This window comes from Ochotona curzoniae, unplaced genomic scaffold (assembly GCF_017591425.1).
Source record: "Ochotona curzoniae isolate NIBS_2020 unplaced genomic scaffold, NIBS_Ocur_1.0 scaffold_4506, whole genome shotgun sequence".
NCBI lineage: Eukaryota > Metazoa > Chordata > Mammalia > Lagomorpha > Ochotonidae > Ochotona > Ochotona curzoniae.
In genome coordinates this window covers 31,363,333-31,382,809 of record NW_024467119.1, presented here as the reverse complement: position 1 = coordinate 31,382,809, position 19,477 = coordinate 31,363,333, and the positions used below count along the sequence as shown (strand labels likewise).

Sequence of the window (19,477 nt, the reverse complement as noted above, 5' to 3'; positions counted from 1 at the left end):
AGCATACCCAGCACTCAAATGCAGAACACTCCTATGTGAGTCATGAGTTTCTCTAGCTCCATCCTACCTGCTAGGCCCACACCTGTTCCAGCTCTGTTTTACTTTTTTCACTCACTCATCAATGGGTGTGGGCTTCCTTCTGCATTTTGACTACTGTGAATGATAATGATTGTATAAATATCTATTTGAGTTCCTGCTTTTTAAGTCTTTGGGATATATATCCAGAAGCAGAATTACTGATTTCTATGTTGTCCCATTTAACTTTCTGAGGAACTAACATGTTTGCCCCAGCTATTACATGATTTTTCTATACTTTTAATAATGCAATAGATATGTTTGCATACACATACACACATATATGTGATAACTATTATATATGGAGATATCGACATATAATATATAATAATTGCATAATAATTATAATTATAATATATACTACAGATTCTGGTCTTGGAGTTGGATGTCAGTCATTTACAGAAACAGTGATGATCAGTAAGCACCACGAGCATCTCTGCCCTGGAAATATTTTGCTGGCATTAGAAGTCATCGACTGTATCAGGATCAAAAGATGGAGCAGCAGGATGAAAATCTACCTCTGGCCCCAACTGATGCAACAAGGTCAAATGCCCCTCTGGAAAGGGGGTCATTCCTCTCAAATGTTTCTAAAGACAATTGCTCAAAAAGTAGCAAGTTTCATACCACCTGGTAATACACAGAATTTGCTTTATATCCACTTTACTCTCAGTTCACATTCTTAGCTTAACACAAACCAACAAACAAAAAGCAGGCACAGAATATTCTACAGGACACTCAAGTCATCAAATATTATTTATATAATTTTCAGCCTTATTAAGACACAAAACACCACAATGATGTAATATCCTGTCATAATATTATCAGACTATGTGATAGGAATGAGATAAGTCATGAACAGCCTCCTTTAGCTAGTTTGAGTACCTTTTAATAGTTTCTTTTCCTTTCCATGTCAACCACATGTATAGACAGAAATGTGACTAATTTGGATGATAGTCCAAATATAATACATAAATCTATAACAATTCACTCCTTGTTTTTATTTTTTCTAAACTAAAGAGGACAATTTTGTGTAGCTGCACATTAATCTTATAACTATAAAGTTTAATCAAGCATTCAGTATTATATTTAAATGGCCATAAATTACCATGCAAAAATTTTAAAAGTGTAGGTAATTAATGATGTGAAACATATGGGGATTATACTAAATGTAAATCACAAAGTAGCTATCTTTTGTACCAGCAGTAAAATCTATATTAAATTTTTCCAACATGATCAATTTTCTACAAGGAAACTTTCATTTGAAGAAAACTTTTATCTCTTAATTCTAATTATAAAGTATATATCAATATAATAAAGTAATTTTTAAAAGATTTATTCTTTTTTATTTGAAACATAGATTTACGAAAAGAGAGAGAGAATCTCCCACCTGCTGATTCACTCCCTAAAAGGCAATGGCCAGATCTGAACCCATCTGAAATCAAGAGCCATGAGATTCTTCCTGATCTCTCACGTGGATGCAGGATCCCCAGGACTTGACAACCCTCCACTGCTTTTCCAGTTCACTAACTGGGAACTGGAGAGCAAATGTGGCAGTCCAGATACAAAGGTGGCACCCATATGGGATGCTGGCACTGCAGGATGAGGATTAGCTGTGAGATCACCCACCAGCTGCTTTTGTAAAAATGCTATTTTAACATTCTTAGCAAAAAAAGTAAATTTCTCTCAAAATTTGTTAATTCTATATGACAAAATAGGAAAACAAAGACTACTTATTTGATATTTGTACAATTGTTTGGATGCTTGCTAAGCTAATGTGATTATTTCATTAGTTATTTAAAATATAATAGCAATAATATCCTTAGTACAAACATAATGAACATGATCAATGTATCTTACTTGCCTAATAGTGATTTTTGACGCTTTTATACTTAACTTAGTCACTGTCATTCAGTTAACCAATTTATGAAGGAATGGAACAAGCAAAAATAGAATTCTCAAAACATGATGAGCTCCTAACAGAAGAAAAATGCTGAAGACACCAAAGTGTAAAGTTTGATGGAAACATGATACATTAGTTTCTCAATTTAAGAAAGAACACACTTAAAAATAAAACATTATTTAATTTCAAACATGGTTAATAGCTTATTTAAGCAAACACTTCACATTTGCATAGCACAAAGAAATGTTCAGATAGCAGCTTTTGATGTCAATTTAAGAAATGAAACTGGTTTACTCCGCAAATGGCCACAATGGTCACAGCTGATCTGATGCAAAAGCCAGGATCCAGGAGCTTCTTCCCAGCTTCCGTGGGGATGCAGGGTCAAGAACTTGGCCATGGGGCCCGGCGCAGTTGCGCAAGTGGTTAAGGTCCTCGCCTAGCACGCCCGGGATCCCATATGGGCGCCGGTTCTAATCCCGGCAGCCCCGCTTCCCATCCAGCCTGTGGCCTGGGAAAGCAGTCGAGGACGGCCCAAAGCTTTGGGACCCTGCACCCGCGTGGGAGACCCGGAAGAGTCTCCTGGCTTCGGATCGGCATAGCATGGACCCTTGCGCTCACTTGGGGAGTGAAACATCGGATGGAAGATCTTCCTCTCTGTCTCTCCTCTCTGTATATCTGCCTTTCCAATGAAAAAATAATAAAAATAAATCTTTAAAAAAAAAAAAAAGAACTTGGCCATGGTTTGTGCTGTCCCGGGCCATAAGCAGATAGCTAGATCAGAAGAGGAGGGACGTGAACAGATCCTAGATGGGATGCCAGTGCTAGAGGCAGAGGGTTGGCCTACCAGGAAGCCATTGGTTCACATTCTGATGTATAAACGAATATAGGCTATATATAGCATATATACGCTAAACCCATCCTTGATTATTGTCATCACTCTGAGGAGTCTCTCTCTCTCTCAGTCTCTCAATCTGCTCTCTATATTTCAAATAAATCTTAAAAAAAAATGAAAAGGAGATAAGTAAAAAGCACAAAGATTAAATGAATAACCCAAAGCCAGATGAAAAAAATGGGATTTGAAAAAGCTGGAGTCATGACCCTAGTTTTGTTTATGTTATTTCTATAATAAAATATATATATTAACTAATAAAATATAACAAATTACTTGAAAATAAATGTATTTATCATAAACATCTTTACATAAATAGTATCACAGCTTATTTTAAAGGAAAGCAAAATAGAAATATGACATCACTTTGATTTATCAGAAATTCCAAGAGTAAGAAATGATTTTTTGCAGAATATGTAGATATCCCCAAAGATATTAAACACAAACAAAAATAAAACAAACATTATCTTAATAGAAGCACGGCAAGGGGAGCCAGTAACAGTAAAATTTTAACATAAAGTTAAATTATAGAGTAATTAAACACATAGAGTTCATAAATAGTAATAACTGATAGAAATACAGTACTCTTTTAAAAATATTGCTAAAAAATTTGGCCCAATGTAATGGCTCAGTAGGCTACTCCTCCACCTTGCAAGTGTCAGCATCCGGGTACCAGTTTGTGTCCTGGCTGCTCTACTTTCCATCTATCTCCCAGCTGGTGGCCTGGAAAGCAGAAGAAGACAGCCCAATTCCTTGGACACTGCACCCACGTGGGAGACCCTGAAAAAGCTCCTAGATCCTAGCTCCAGCCCAGCTCTAATCCTTGTAGCCACCTGGAGAGTGAACTATTAGACAGAAGCTCCTTCTCTCTGTAAATCTGCCACTCTAATAAAAATAGATAAATCTTTTAAAAACTAAAAATATTATTAAAAATTAAAATTGCCTAATATTTATTTGTTATAATTAACCAGATTTTGTCATGTCAGTGTATCTTAATCCAATAATATGAATGCAGTTATGTTTTGTTTTGTTTTGTCTTTGTGAAATGAAGTAAGACAATGTGGTATGAAAGACCTACCATGTGTTGTGTAATTCCTCAAATGCATGCAATGGCTGGAGCTGGGCCAGGGACAGAAAATCAGTACACATTTCCCACATGGCTGGCAGGAAATCAATGACTTGGGCCATCACCCAGCCTCCCAAGTTCTGCTTTATCAGGAAACTGGAGTCACAAGACTAGTTGGGTGCCAAACCCAGCGTCTTCACCAGGAAACTCAGCTTGCTTCCTTCTTTCCTTCCTTGCTTTCCTTCCTTTTGTTCTGTCCTTCATTCTTCCCTTCTTCCCTTCCTTCTTTCCTTCTTTCTTTTCTTTTCTCTTCTTCTTCCTTCCTTTCTTCTTTCCTTCCTTCATTCCTTTCTCTCTCTCTTTCTTTCTTTCTCTCTCTTTCTTTCTTTCTCTCTCTCTTTCTTTCTTTCTTTCTTTCTTTCTTTCTTTCTTTCTTTCTTTCTTTCTTTCTTTCTATCTTTCTTTCTTTCTTTCTTTCTTTCTTTCTTTCTTTCTTTCTTTCTTTCTTTCTTTCTTCCTTCCTTCCTTCCTTCCTTCCTTCCTTCCTTCCTTCCTTCCTCCTTTCCTTCCTTCCTTCCTTTCCTTTAATAATATGATTCCATAGGATCTGCAATTTCCCCCAATATGTTCTAAAAATCTTTCCCCCTCACTGATTTCCCCTGTGTTATTACAATAATACAGTTCTTCATTAGTCCATCATTCTACTATTTAAGTGTATCCTGGGACTGCGGGTACAAACAATGACAGAGTCCAGCCTCTTAATGTCAGGATACATTTAATAGTTTCATTGAGAGTCCATCTTTGATTTGGAAGTAGATACACATACTGCTTTATATCATCACATCTGGATAGGACAGTCTTTATCATATAATTATTATATATACCCTTAAATGAAAAGACATAAAACAAAATCAACAATGGAAATAAAATTTTAAAAATTTACAACACCATAAAGGTAAATAGCATGTTACTATCACTGCTCAGTCTTTTGACTAAGATCAAGTGAAATAACATGCTATTGAATAACCAATGTGTCACTGAAGAAATGAAAAAGCAAATAAGGGAAAATGTAAGTTTCTAAACTTGTATCTTAACTACTAGATAAACACCCATTCCTAAGCCTACCACTTTGAAATAAAATAAATATAAAATCATTCTGTGATATAATCATAGTCATAGTAATAAAATTTAGTTGACATCTTTGGAAAAGATACATTTGACTAGACTTGATTTTAAAGATAATTTGCTCCTGTTTCTCTTTATTGCTTTAGGTTGCCTACATTAAATCCACAACCTAGCCATATATAAGTTTTAGTAGTAAAACAATTGCTACTTCCATTGAATACAAAACCCATGCTGATACTATAATTTACCATTTAACAATTATTTCTGGAATATTCTAACTATGCTTATTAGTATACACAGAATCATGTGCATGCCATTATTTCTATACTCAAATTACAAAAAAAACCCTAGTTGAATTCCATAAAAAGTAAGTTATAATAATATACCTAAATTCTTTTGATGTTACTATTTTTTAGTGCACTGTATAATACTACTTACTAATGCAAGTGACATTTTCAATGAATGCATTAGTTTGGAAGAAAGCCTGGCTATTTTCCCCATTTTACATTACTTCCCCAAATTCATATGTGCTTCTTTAATCTGTGACAAAATGTGTAATTTTAGCCTTAATGACAAGAGCTTACTAAAAGTCATTTACCAAGGAGATGTATAAAAAGAAAGAGTAACAAAAAAACCTTAAGTCAGAGCCAATAAAATGAATGACACTAAGTAGGAATGGCACATTAAAAAAGCAAAATAAAACAAGAAATACCTTTTTTTTCCCTGGCTCATTTGACAAGAAATATATGCAGAAATGAAGAGGTACTGATTGACTGTGATAATCAACAGTGAAGAATTTGGTACTTAAGGTCTATTTATCCTGTTGATTTGCAAATGCTAATCATCTTAAGCATTACTGGTTTACAGTGACTTTCTTTCTTTCTTTTTTTTTTTTTTGGTATTAAAGCTTATGTATGGATTTAAACATCAAAATGATTGCATTCTGTGCCAAATTCAAAATTGCATGATGTGGTAACTGAAAAGAAAATACAATTTATTCTACTCTCAAAGGTTCATCTTGAACAAGCTACTTAATGCCTGGCTGCCTTTGTTTCCTAAACTGTAATTTGGAGATAATAATAAAGCATAATATTGTGGCGTGCATTAAATGAGCCAATATTTGTAAAGCTCAGAATATGGTATAACCTCTCACATCAACTATAAAATTGCTCTTAAAACAAATGTATTTTCTGAACGAAAAATAAGTAATAATCCAATGTCTTTATAATGTATTAAAATCTAGGCTATACACAAGATGATAAAAAATTAATAGAAAATACCTGGCCTGGAAAAATACCTGTCTTTATTATCCGCTGAGAGTCAAGGACTTACACTTCGGTCTTGGAGTTCAAAAAAGCACGCGGAAGAAGCACAGAGAAGCCAATCGGTGTGCAAGTACCTTGTTTTTACCCCACTAATCACGGGTACGTAATAAATATGTACTATGCTCTCCATCAAGCAAGAAGAGTTAGTTCCTTCATATTTTACAACACATATCCCTAGATTTTTACTTTTTGGAACATTGCTACGAAGCTGTTTATCTCCCAGGATTCAGGAAAAGAAAAACCCTTGCCTGGTCCTTGGGCTGGTAATTCGGTTTCCAGACTCCCTGCTCTTAGACCTTTCCTTCCAACCACTTATGACAAGATTTCTATTGGAATTCAGTGCAGCATCTACAAATATTAACTATTCAAATATTGAATGTCTTAATATTTAAATACTAACAGAAGATATGCATTAATTATAATCCTCAAATATTTGTGGTGTCAGGCAACTATGATCGTTGGTTCCACGTGGTTCATTTACTTATTTGAAAAAAAAACTATTCAATTCTAAAATATGTTTGAATATTTTGAATACTTATTATTATTCTATTATCAAAGACTTTTTAAAAAGCCAGGCAATACTTGTTGTAAATACAACTTAATCCACATCAGAAAAGATAAGATGTGCTTTAATAATTAGATAATTTGGAAGAGTTATCTAAATGCAAAATTCCCATACTGATGCAGTGACATATCAGGCTAATTCTTTACCTGCAAGTGTCAGCATCCCATGGGGATGATGGCTTGTGTCAAAGCTGCTACACTTCCTGATTCAACTCCCTGTTTCCGGTCTGGCAGCCCAGAGGATGGAAGAAGTCCTTGGACCTCTGCACCCACATGGGAGATCTCAAAGACACTCCTGACTTCCAGATTTGGACAGGCTCACCTCTGGCTGTTGCAATCATTTGGGGAGTGAACCAGTGGAAGAAAGACCTCTCTTTCTGTCGCCCTCTCTCGTTCTGTAATTCTGATTCTCCAAGTAAAATAAATACTTGCAAAAAGAAAACAAGTTCCATAGAACATTCTAGATTATAGACCTAATCTTCATCCTAAACTTTTTTCACAGAAGATGAATTAAATGCTACTTTTTATTATCTTCCTTCATTGTGTCCATCTGTTCTATTTTACATTTGAAAACTGAACACCTGAAACAGCCATATGAAGGAGGTGTGCTGTCTTTATATAAGAAGATGCTTACTAATAATTATGATTAGCAAGATTAATACTTGCTCTCTAAAATCAAGTTACCTGGAAATATCTGTCAGATTTTATTGATTTTGCTTATCTTGGTTTATATTTTTTTAAAGATTTATTTTTATTATTTTTTATTGGAAAGGCGGATATACAGAGAGGAGAGACAGAGAGGAAGATCTTCCATCCGATGATTCACTCCCCAAGTGAGCCGCAACGGGTCAATACTATGCCGATCCGAAGCCAGGAGCCTCTTCCGGGTCTCCCACGCAGGTGCAGGGTCCCAAAGCTTTGGGCCGTCCTTGACTGCCTTCCCAGGCCACAGGCAGGGAGCTGGAAGGGAAGCGCGGCTGCCGGGATTAGAACCGGCGCCCATATGGGTTCCCGGGCGTGCAAGGCGAGGACTTAACCACTTGCGCCACCGTGCCGGGCCCCTTGGTTTATTTTTTAACTCTTTAATTTTTAGGATACAATTTTCTTTCAAACTACTGAATCTAGTCTCCTTTGAAAGAAGAAAAAATGTCTGGTAATAGAGTTTTGGTTTTATAATATTATTAGAATATGTATAATCATCTCAACTACGGCATTCATTTAAATGAAATCTTTCATCTAATTGCAAAATGGGATTTTTCTATAGGTAGTTGAAAGTTGGCAACATGATTTTCATCCACACATAAGAGCAACTTTTACAATAGTGACGTACTTTCTTTTGTTTCCAATGGTCTGATAAACTTGTTAACCACATTAAAGAATGTAGTGCTGGTTAGCTGGACCTCTTACCAGATAGTCTCAACTCCTCTAAAAACATCATACATATATTCAACACACACAAAGAGGGTTAAAACAAGAACTCTGCTATAATAGGATTTCTTGACTTGACATCCTGCTGGCACAAGGAGCCAAATATTGACTCACTAAGGAGTAATATTTAGTAGAAATATAAACTAACAGTGCTATAAATTGAGATGAGTAATTTTTCTGGGGATTTTTAAAAAATCAATTTTGTCATTAAAATCCACTGGTTTCTTAGTGACATATCATTTCGGAAAAACAACCAACTTTCTTCAGCTTTCTTTCTTTTTTTTTTACATATAATTTTAGAAACTGGTAAATAAACGTACTCCTTCCAATGAAATGCACAGAGACCATTTGAAATAGGAGGATAAAGAAAATCAGTTCTCCTGAGTGTCGATGCAGCTGATATGATCAAAGAGCAATCCTCCTAGAAGTGATATCAGTTAATGTAACCACATTCAACAAACATCAATCCACTCTTCCACCCAACCTTCCCCCATCCTTGACTCTTTTTGCACACACACAGACACACACACACACACACACACACACACACACACACACGACTTACAGGCCTATGATGTCCCAACCACCTATGTGAACTTTGTTTACCACCATCACAGTTTGGTGATGTGGGCTGTCACTCATGTATCTCAGAAGGAGGAGCCAGTGCTGAGTGAACAGAGGATTCTGAGCACATTAATTTGGTGGAGGTTCGAGTTTGCAGCTTGTGGGAACCCTTGGCATTTTTCCTGGAATCCTTATCCTGGAATATGGTATAAACGAAGGGCATAACACAACCTCTGTCATGTGCAGACTCAAGGCCAGAATCCCAATGACCAAAGTGAAGGTTAGACATAAAGCGACAGGTGTAGCTTTAGACTGGCTGGATGTCTGTAAAACCTGAAGATCATTTTAAAAAGAAATAACACTTAAGCAAGCAAAAGAGAAAATGTGCCAGGATCAAACAGATGAAGACTATTCAGCTTCAAGTAAATGTATTCCTGCCCCTGGAGTAGAGTGGAGAAGGTCCAAGGAAATTTTACTTAGTTTTAGGAACTAACACTCAGTCACACATTGCTTTGCTTCAGAGGAATTTTGGGCCAGGATTCTGCAGTTCCTATGTCACCCATGGGTGGGAATTCTTGGCCTCTTACAGTTTCTCTTTAAACTTTGGATAGTTTACAAAAGGACACATCTGTTGTTTGCATTTCAAACTTCATTGGATACCCTGGGAATGCTCTTGAAAGGCCCTCACATACTGGGCATATGATTAGCAAATTCCTCCTTCACATCCCAAGGCTTCCAAAAAAACTGGAAGGGACATTTAGGTTAATAGCTGTCTCCACAGAAATGTCTTCCCTTATCTTTTGTGACTGCTGTTTCTATTCACATACTGGCCAAAATCATAAAACAATTGTCAAAGCTTTTGAAATCATAGCTGGGGGAGAGGGTTATGTAATATTTATAGTAATACCCTTCCACTTATCCTAGCTATACTTCAAGTTTTATTTTTAGTTTGTTTTTGTTAAATTAAAGTTTTAAGGCCCTGAGTGATTCAGATTAACCGTAAATGGAAGACAGCAATTACCAAGGACCCATAAGGATTTACAAAGGATGTCAGCAGAATTTACTTACATTGTGTGTATCTGCAACAGGGATGAGTAACAATAAAATTTTCACATAGAAATTTACACCACCTGCGTTCCCACGTGTGTGCCCCCTTGCATGCCTTCATTGATAATATTCAATAGAAATTGAAAGAATATGATGGCTCCCTATTCACTTCACTATTGTTAATGAGAAATACCTTAGATTGTCACAACTTCATGCATTTTATCATAAAATCTCACCTTCATCCTATTGGAAGTATTTGGTAATATAAGTCCCTAGTTTACTCATTATATTTAATTTCCTAAAACACATTGAATTTGTTCTTTCACATTTCACCATATCTGATGCCAGTAACCCAGTTTAGGATGCTGCCAGTAGTTAATTAAAATGTTTGCCATAAAATCAGTCTTCCTTTTAGTGGTGTGCTGCTAATAGCTATGATACCTCCTTGGAAAGCGGGACAGCTCTAATGTAGAGTTTGCCAATCCTGAATGTAAGAGTTTGGAAAAACAGCAAACAATTTGGCTCTCCCATGCTGGCTTCATGCCATACTGTTTCCAATACATCCAGTGTATTCTCTACAGGAAACAGGAGAAAGATTCCAAAAAGCAGTTCTGCTCATGTTACCTGTTACCCCTTCCCTGCTTAATAAATTTCTGATTTCCTTTCACTTCCAGGGGCTTTCTTAATATTTTGCCATGTTCCATGCATCAAATTGCTTTGAGCAACTCTCTCTCTCTCTCTTTCTCTCAAAATATCCTTTTTCACCCTCTCTGCCTTCCTCCACTAAGAAGTTCTTTACTTTTTTATCTTTGATTTCTTTTTCCTTTTTGGGGGGTAAGGATCACTTTCTTAACAAAGATTACTTGAGTTCCTTAATTATATTAAATGCCATTTACCAGACATACCTTTATGCTAGCTATTGTTACGGCTACAACTTTGCATTTGTTGTTGAAATAAGCTAATGTCTTCCTTAAGTTTCAGTAAGAGCAGCACCTATGTTTCAACACAATGCAAAGAGCAAAGCGAACATTCAAGAATTAAGAATTACAAATCTTTGTTAGACTGCATTAAATCATAAGTATCTACCTAAAGGCAAAAGTAAATCTATTCCTCTGTAATTTATAAAGGAAAATTAGAGATTAGTTGGTGATATGATTCTTTGATGTGTCTCTAACATAGCTACAATTTCTATAACAACTTCATAGATGACACTAAAGTAGTACTATCTTTTGCAAATTCAGCCTAATTTTTTCTGAATGAAAAACCTAAATAAAAAGAGCTAATGGAACTTCAATTCCCTGTTTCAGATAACATATACAAATATTTTCTAAAAGGTTCCAGTCATTTTCTAAAATTAAACAAATCTTTTGTACTAAAGGATGGTATCTGTGCCCATGTAGAAGCAGCTCAATGAATCTTCTTCATGTCAACAAAGTGGAGCACTAAAAGCAGACCTTGAAACTTAGAAATGCCAGCATTTCCACACACTGAAGCAATAAACAAATCTCTTATTGCTTTTAAGTTCCCTTATAAAAATATAATTAAACTATGGAAGCGGACAAAAAGTAATAGAATCATCTTTCTTTAATGTCCATATTTTTAATTTTACAAAAGTGTAAAATCCCTTTATTTCAGACATTGAGCCATGGTCTGGAGCACAATATTTGCATTTCAACTAATAAGGCACAAAATAAAATCAATCATGTAAATTCGTTCTTTTCAGAATTTGAATTTTATGTATATTTCATGAAGCACTTATTTGCACATAACTGACTTGAGAAATGTATAGCTTTGAATAACATGCTGAGAGTGCCTGGATGTTGGAGCATTCTTATATTGCTGTGGCTTTGCAAATTAATAAAGCTTCCCACTAAAGCTGTGACTGCATGCTCTTTATTTAAGATCAAATATTTGAAAATCATAACCTTTTTGATTACACAATTTTTTATGGTCTAACAAGTATATCATTTCTGCTTTTCCGGAAGACTAACAGACTAAATTGAAAAGCAAAACAAATCCACACACTTGTTTCACAACTTAAAATTAACTTTCTCTTGTGCTATAATGCACAAAGGAAACTTTCCTTAAAGATTCAGATGTTTCTCCCCATCACTTGGTATGGTAAAAAATTATACCACCTACCTAGTAAGAATTCTTAATCTCAAATTCCAGTGTGTATTTCAACTATTAATATGTGTAAACATGAATAAATCCATGAGAATGTTTACAAACAAGTTATCAGTATTAATCTATTTGTCATCAGAGCATAAATAAAAGTTCCCGGAGCGAGCACTGAGGTAAGGAATGTTTAACTGCCTCTTGTGGCACCAATACTCAAATCCCTAGTTCAGGTCCCAGCTGTTCCAAGCTAGTGTTCTTGGGGAGCAACAGAAGATGGCACAAATATCTGGACCCCTGCATTGGTGGTTGCTATGGAAGATATACACAAAGTTCCCAGTTCCCAAAAAGTCCACTGCAGCCATGTGAGAAGAGAACCAGCAAATAGGAAATATTATTTCTCTTTCTCCTCTCTTCTCTTTCTCTTGACCTTCCTCTCACTCAGCTTTTCCCAATAAATAACTAAATCCTTTGCTAAAATTGATTATATGCTACAAATATTTGAGTGATAAGAGATTCCTTCTAAGATGATATAATTCTATATCAATACAATAGTGTAATTAAGGCTAATATTTAGGATTTAAAAGTTAAAACTAATACAAGAAGTTATTTCCAGAAGTTTATGGAAAATGGAAATAACTCAAAAGCTTATTTCAGGGCAAACATTTTTGATATCCATGAATATTTTATTTCCTAATGAGGATTATTCATAATTTTTTTTCTGAGAAACTCCTCTATCAAAAATAACTCATCCAACTTCAGACAATTATAGGCATAACCCAAATGAATATTGTCCCTTGGACAAACAGTTCTTCATTATTAATCTTCATCTTTGTATAGCACTCCTCAAAAGATATTATCTTACATATTCTCACCTATTTATAATCTAATATAAATTCTGAGGCTCTCAAAGAGATTATTCCAGGTCTTACCACAAAGAGATTGCTAAGTCTCAAATTAGATTATACAATGAGCCCTACATGTCTAAGATTCCATAGCAGGAAAAATGTCCACAAATCACACATAACATGTAGCAAAATCAAGATTGATAACCAAGATCCTTTGGATTGAAAAAATGTAATTACAAATATATGTGAATTAACAATATTGCTGAAGGAGAATGTTTAAATGAGGATGATTACTACAAGAAGACAGAGGATTTTCAAGTTGTTAAAGGGTACAAGGAAGAGGAAGAAAAGTCAGTTCAAAAACATTGTCTCCTTTAATGCATAAATCAGAACAAAAACGAATGTCTATGAGACACCAAAAGCCTATAAAAAGGACATATAAATAAACTATAATAATCATCAGTCTGAAGCAAAACCTCTGAAAAAGACAAAAGAATGTAAACATCTAATAAAAATTGAATGTTACAAACATGTATAGATAATGTATAAGCTCACAAATGTACTACCAGAAAATATATTTGATGCTTCTAATATAATTTACTCTGCAAATATAAGATGCAATTTTCCTATCACACAGCAATAGATTGCAGAATCTAAAAATCAGACACTATCTGCAGCAATCAAATTGTTTTCATTTCTAGATTGTTTTAAAACTGAATTACAAGCATTACCTTCTGAATTGGTTACTATTTCTTGCTTCTATAATGAGAACATTAGTTCAGAAAATCTTCATTCAAACAGAGAAAAAAATATGTATGTATGTATGTATTTGCTTGAACATTACTGAACGTAAAGTTAGAGGAGTTCCAATTGACTTTAGAGAAAGTTATCAAGCATAATCAGTAGAAGGAAAATCAGGCTTTTGAAGCTTATGCAATACAAAGACACGCAAGAGAGAAAAAAATATGCTGCAGCATAGCACCTTGGAGAAACCAGTAGCTGTGTCAAGGAGTGCCCTTCATTGCACAAGTGGTATTCACTCAACCTCTGGCAGTACTGCGAATATGACCACTTGATTATCGTCTGTAACATGAGACGTAGAACAGGCTGCATGTAATTTTCTCTGGAAAATCAGCAGCAGATTTCCCCTCTCATTTATTTAATGCTTAACTAGAAATAATTCTCATATACTTAATAACTCAAGCCCATGTATATCACATTTGTCACCACTAATTTAATTTTTTGGCTACAGAAATATAAAAGTCTATTATCTATTTAATGCATGATTAAGATCAACTTTATATTTAACTGAAAGCTTGCCAGCAAATCACTATACTTTAAAATCCTATATAGTTTACATTTATGATAATTTAACAAAAAATTTAAATGCCTTATGTTGCTTATAAAAATGCTAACATTAGGTTAAGAAGTTGACATTGAAAATTGGTTCTATTTTAGACATTCTATTTTAGACAAAGCCAAAAATTATGAGAATAAATAATCCCAAAACAGCATATCTTATTCACCATTTTATAGAAATAATAATGTATCTACTTATGCATTTCCCTATTAGAAGCCAACAAATGAAATCTAAATGACATATGAACATGTGGTACAAAGTTAGAAGACACAGATATTTATGGAGGCACTATAGGATAGACATTTTTGAACAAAGGTACAAAATGTATTTCTGTTCATCCTGTACACTATTAATACATTCATTAAATATATACCACAATTCCTGAGCAGCACAACTCCAATCCCTCACTGAACTTATTTCATAAAGTCCTGAAAAGTTAAGCGAACAACTTACGGTTTGCCGTGCTCTGGAATTTTGGACTCCTCTCTCTTTTTTAAGTCCAACGCTGGTTCCATAGGTGTGAGAACTACAGCAGCACACGAGACTACAGAATGGTATGAATCCTCCCGGCACACTGAAAAAAAAATGTAAATGCTAAAATTATTTATCGGCTCTTCTCAGTTATTCCAATGCCTTTTCCTATTTCTGGTCAAATAATACAGACAGTTAAACTACAAAATTAAATATTATTAAATTATGTTTATTATATCTATGCAAAGTATTCTCACTACTACAGGTAAGACATTGAAATTAATTTTTTTTTCATTTTTCAAGCCAAGTTATTGCCAACAATTTACATTTATATCTTCAAAAAATCTTTTCTTTGAAGGATGAAAAATTTCTGAGCCATAAATGTATTACTGAATGGAGTATTGACAGTATGAGCACACAGGCTCAACCAGTTTCAAGATCAACAAGTAGAGAATTCCCAACATCCTGAAACCCCTCTAGTACTCTTCCTCCACATCAATGGTATCTTAGAAATTACACATACTATCATTTAGCCAATTCACTTTTGATCTTTATATACATGGGAACATAATGTATTAGTGTGTATTCTTTTATGGGTTATTTACTCGATTCAGTGTATGTTTATCAGATTCATCTAAGAATAACAATAGCTCATCCTTAACTGTACTTTATTTCTTTATATCATTCCCTTGGATTAATACATCACACTTGACACAATGTAATTGTCATGGACTAAGTTATTTGTGGGGGGGGTGCTTGATCTCAAATGTCAATAAACATTCTGTAATTTTCTGAGAGCTGCAAAAATCAATTCACATTGGAAATAATATAAAATCAATTTTATGGTTATTTCTAGCATTTTTCTATGTTTTATAAGTTCAGCTTTAGTAAATATTACCAATTATATGAACTAATTACACTATTCTGATTTCTTAACAAAGAAAGCTAACTCAACATCCATGTTAACATTTGTTTTTTTAGGTTTTTTTTTATACTAAAATTTTAATATTATACTAAGCTTATATTGCAACATAAACAAGTTCACCAAAACTCAGCAGTAAAAACAGCAATTTATTGTCTCACAGCTAGGTAGTCTTCACTGATTTGTCTGATTTGGGTCAAGCTGTTAACCAGTCTGAGCTCTTATTTCTAGTTGTGTGGGAATAATGCACTTTCCAACTCATTCAGGTGAGTAGCAGATTAAACTTTATTTTGGTAATAGGAAACAGGCCTTTGCATTGCTGGCATTTAGTAAGAGACTTATTTCAGCAAGCACATACACTCAGGTCAGAGGCTCATGAACACATTGGTTTACAGCACTTAAAAAACATTCCTTGCACAGAAATTCTGCAATGCTACAAATCTCTAGTTTCCTTTTGTTATCAACACACACCTGCCCTCCCTAAAGTTTTTGCTTTTAAAGGGATGATATGATTAGGCTATACCTGCTCAGTATCTGCTTTAGACTCAAAATCAGGGCATTAGTGACCTTTATTAATCTGGAAAATCCCCTCTTCCAACTGTAATAGCATACACACAGTACTGATGCCCTTTTAACTGCCAAATAGCAGGGATTAGACAAGAGATAACCGCCATGTAGCATAGAATTTGGACGACAACAGCTACTTTTTAAGGATAGAGAGTGCTGATTCATAGCTTTCATTTATTTATTCCTGATAAATAATAACCTTGAATATGTATATTCTTATATATAAAATTGAAAAACTATACGCAGACACTAAAAACAGCTGAATTTAAAACAATTATCTAGAACTCAAGAGAAAAAATTCACGTTCAATACATCTTAAAGAGGAAAGACCAAGGTTTCTTCATCATCTCTCCACTGACTTCAACAGAATGCTTTTCTGCTTCAAATTTAATTTTTTTCTATTTACTTTTGGCATGAGGTTTGTATCAACAATACACAATCCCACTGCAGTTCAGAGTAGAAAATTTTATTGTGTTTTGCATTTCAATTATTACCTTAAATGCTATCTCTGACTAAACAGACTAAGAACATTGTTGACTCATTCATCTGGGACATTTATTTATTAACCATTTACTGAATTACTGGTACGTTCCAGGAAATATACCACATGGTATCATTCTACTAAGAGCATGAAAAAATGTATTAAAATATTTTGATTTCTTGTTCAAGATACATCTAAAGGATGAGAGCACTTCAAAAAGTTCACAAAATACTGAATTAAACAATTTTGATTTTGTGCATGAAAACCTTGAAATTTCTGAATAGTTTCCTTCTTTCATACTATTTTTATTCAATGAATATCTTCAAAGTACTCTCATTTAAAGCAATAAACCTCTGACTGGTTTCATAAATAATACTATTTGGAAGGTAAACAGAGATAAGTTGTTTCAAAACAAGAAAAACAGAATTGAACCGGAAAAAATACTGCTAAGAAGGAGAAATGTGAAGAACCGGAAGCAATTCTTCACATACTTGCTTTGAGAAATACTACTAAATATGATGATCTAAAGACCAGAAAAAATAAACTGCACTCCACAATATTGAAGTAAAAAAATAACGAGCAAATGATTGTAAGAATAAGAGCTTTTACTTGTTCAGTATGAAAGTACGACAATCACCAGGCCTATCTAAAGATGGATAAAGGGAAGTGCCATGTAAATGACTGAGTTCTGACAAACATTTAAAGCTACATTATACTATCAGAACATGTTTTAAATTGTATTTGCTGAAAGACATAAAATAGTGAAATAGATACTAGTTAGGCAAATAAATAACAAAGAGGTTATATGTTTAAAAAGGGAAAATGCAGTAATAAAAGTAACTCAACAAAAAATATGTGTATTATTCATTGTAAAACAAACAGAGAAAAAAAATCACAGCAACATGACCTTAAGGACAGCATTTGTAAGGTTCACCAGACTAATGGATATTTATATGACAACCATATAATGAAACAAGGCATTTTTCAAGTTCAATATCCACACTGAAAACATAATGAATTTATACATTTTTAAATGTATTTAAATTTTTTCATGACACCATTCCATAGGTGCAGGGCACAGGTATTCCCCGCTTTGCCCTCCTATATCCTCCATTCCCTTCCCCCATATTATTAAGATAGTATAGTCCTTCAACAATAATCACAAGTTCATCATTCTGTTACTTAAGTGTATTGTGCTATTGTAGGTATCAATAGTGATAGAAAGCCCAGCATCATATTGTCAAGATATGTTTAACAATTTCACTGGGAGTCTTCCTTTTATTCAGGAATAAAGATGCATAACAACAGATATCTTGAACATACATAGAATAATCAGGAATTTATTACAAGCAACTACATGCTAATAAATCAGAAGACCTAAAAGAAATGAAAAGATGCTTGGGCATATACAACCCACCAAAATTGAATCATGAAGCAATTAATAAATCTAATAGCCCTAAAGTAGGATGGAGATTGAATCAGTAAGTATATCACTCCAAACAACAACCAAAACAAAACAAAACAAAACAAAACAAAACAAAAATCCTTGGATGTGATGGCTTCACCGCTGAATTCTACCACACTTTTCAAGAACTTAATGCAATTCTCCACCAGCTATTAAAAATAACAAAAAGGGAGGCAATCCTTTCAAACTTTCTGTGAAACCAATATCACCTTAATACCAAAGCCAGAAAGAGACACAACAGAAATACAGAGCAATATCCCTGATGAATATAGACACAAAGATCCAAAACAAAATACTAGCCAAAAGAATCCAACAATACATCAAACAGATCACTTACCTGGACCAGGTGGGATTTATCCCTGGCATGCAAGGATGGTGTAACATAGTCAAATTAATAAATGTGATACACTACATCAGAAAATTAAAGAATAAAACCATATGATCATGTCAACAGACACAGAACTTATAACTTTAATGACCATGATGTGAACTACTCTTAAAAAGAAACTCCATTGGCATGTTAAGTAATTGAATTACTTCCTTGAATTAATGTTGGAACATGATTGAAAACATTACTAACTAAAGAAAAAAACATTAGTGCCATTGAAGTAAACCTAGATGTTAGAAAATTCCCTTACGTAAAATCAACAAAGTGAGTGGGATTAACCATTTACTATTCAAGGTTGGATCATGAGCTTTTCTTGCCCAAGCAGCATCGGAACTACCCAGTCCACTGGACATAGAAGGCCTGTAAAATCATTTGGTCCAGAGACAGGCATTGTGTCACAGCATATTAAGCTATTTCCAGAGATGTCAACATCCAATAGGAACTCCAGGTTGAGTCTCTGCTGCTCTGCTTTGGATTTTTCTCCCAAGTAACATGCCTGGTACTAGGACTATATTCAATTTGCTTAATGTTTTTATCATGAAATAATATTGTATTTTATTAATGCTTTTCTGCATTTATTGGAATAACCATATGATTTTTATTCTTTAAATTTTATGTGATATATTATTTATTGGTTTGTCTATCAGTGATAAATTCTACTTGATCAATTTGATACAATCTGATACAATGCGCATTCAATTAGTTTGCCTTTTCTTAAGGACATTTGTTTCTATGTTTATCATAATATTGTTTTTTTAAAGATCTATTTTATTTCTTATTTTAAAAGCAGGTATTCCAAGAGAAGGAGAAACAGATTTTCCATCCACCAGTTCACTCCCCAAGTGACCACAATAGCAGGAGCTGTGCCAATATG

The 19,477-nt window shown here is 34.2% G+C and overlaps 1 protein-coding gene across 2 annotated transcripts in view; it reads right to left on the bottom strand.

Moving 5' to 3' along the window:
* The window catches only part of CCSER1 (coiled-coil serine rich protein 1), a 1,046,074-nt gene that overhangs the window by 803,912 nt on the left and 222,685 nt on the right, over positions 1 to 19,477 (bottom strand). For both annotated transcript variants that reach the window (XM_040967487.1, XM_040967488.1), the window contains exon 5: positions 14,763 to 14,883. In XM_040967487.1, the coding sequence (XP_040823421.1) occupies positions 14,763 to 14,883 (121 nt within the window). The remainder of the gene's footprint in view (positions 1 to 14,762; positions 14,884 to 19,477) is intronic.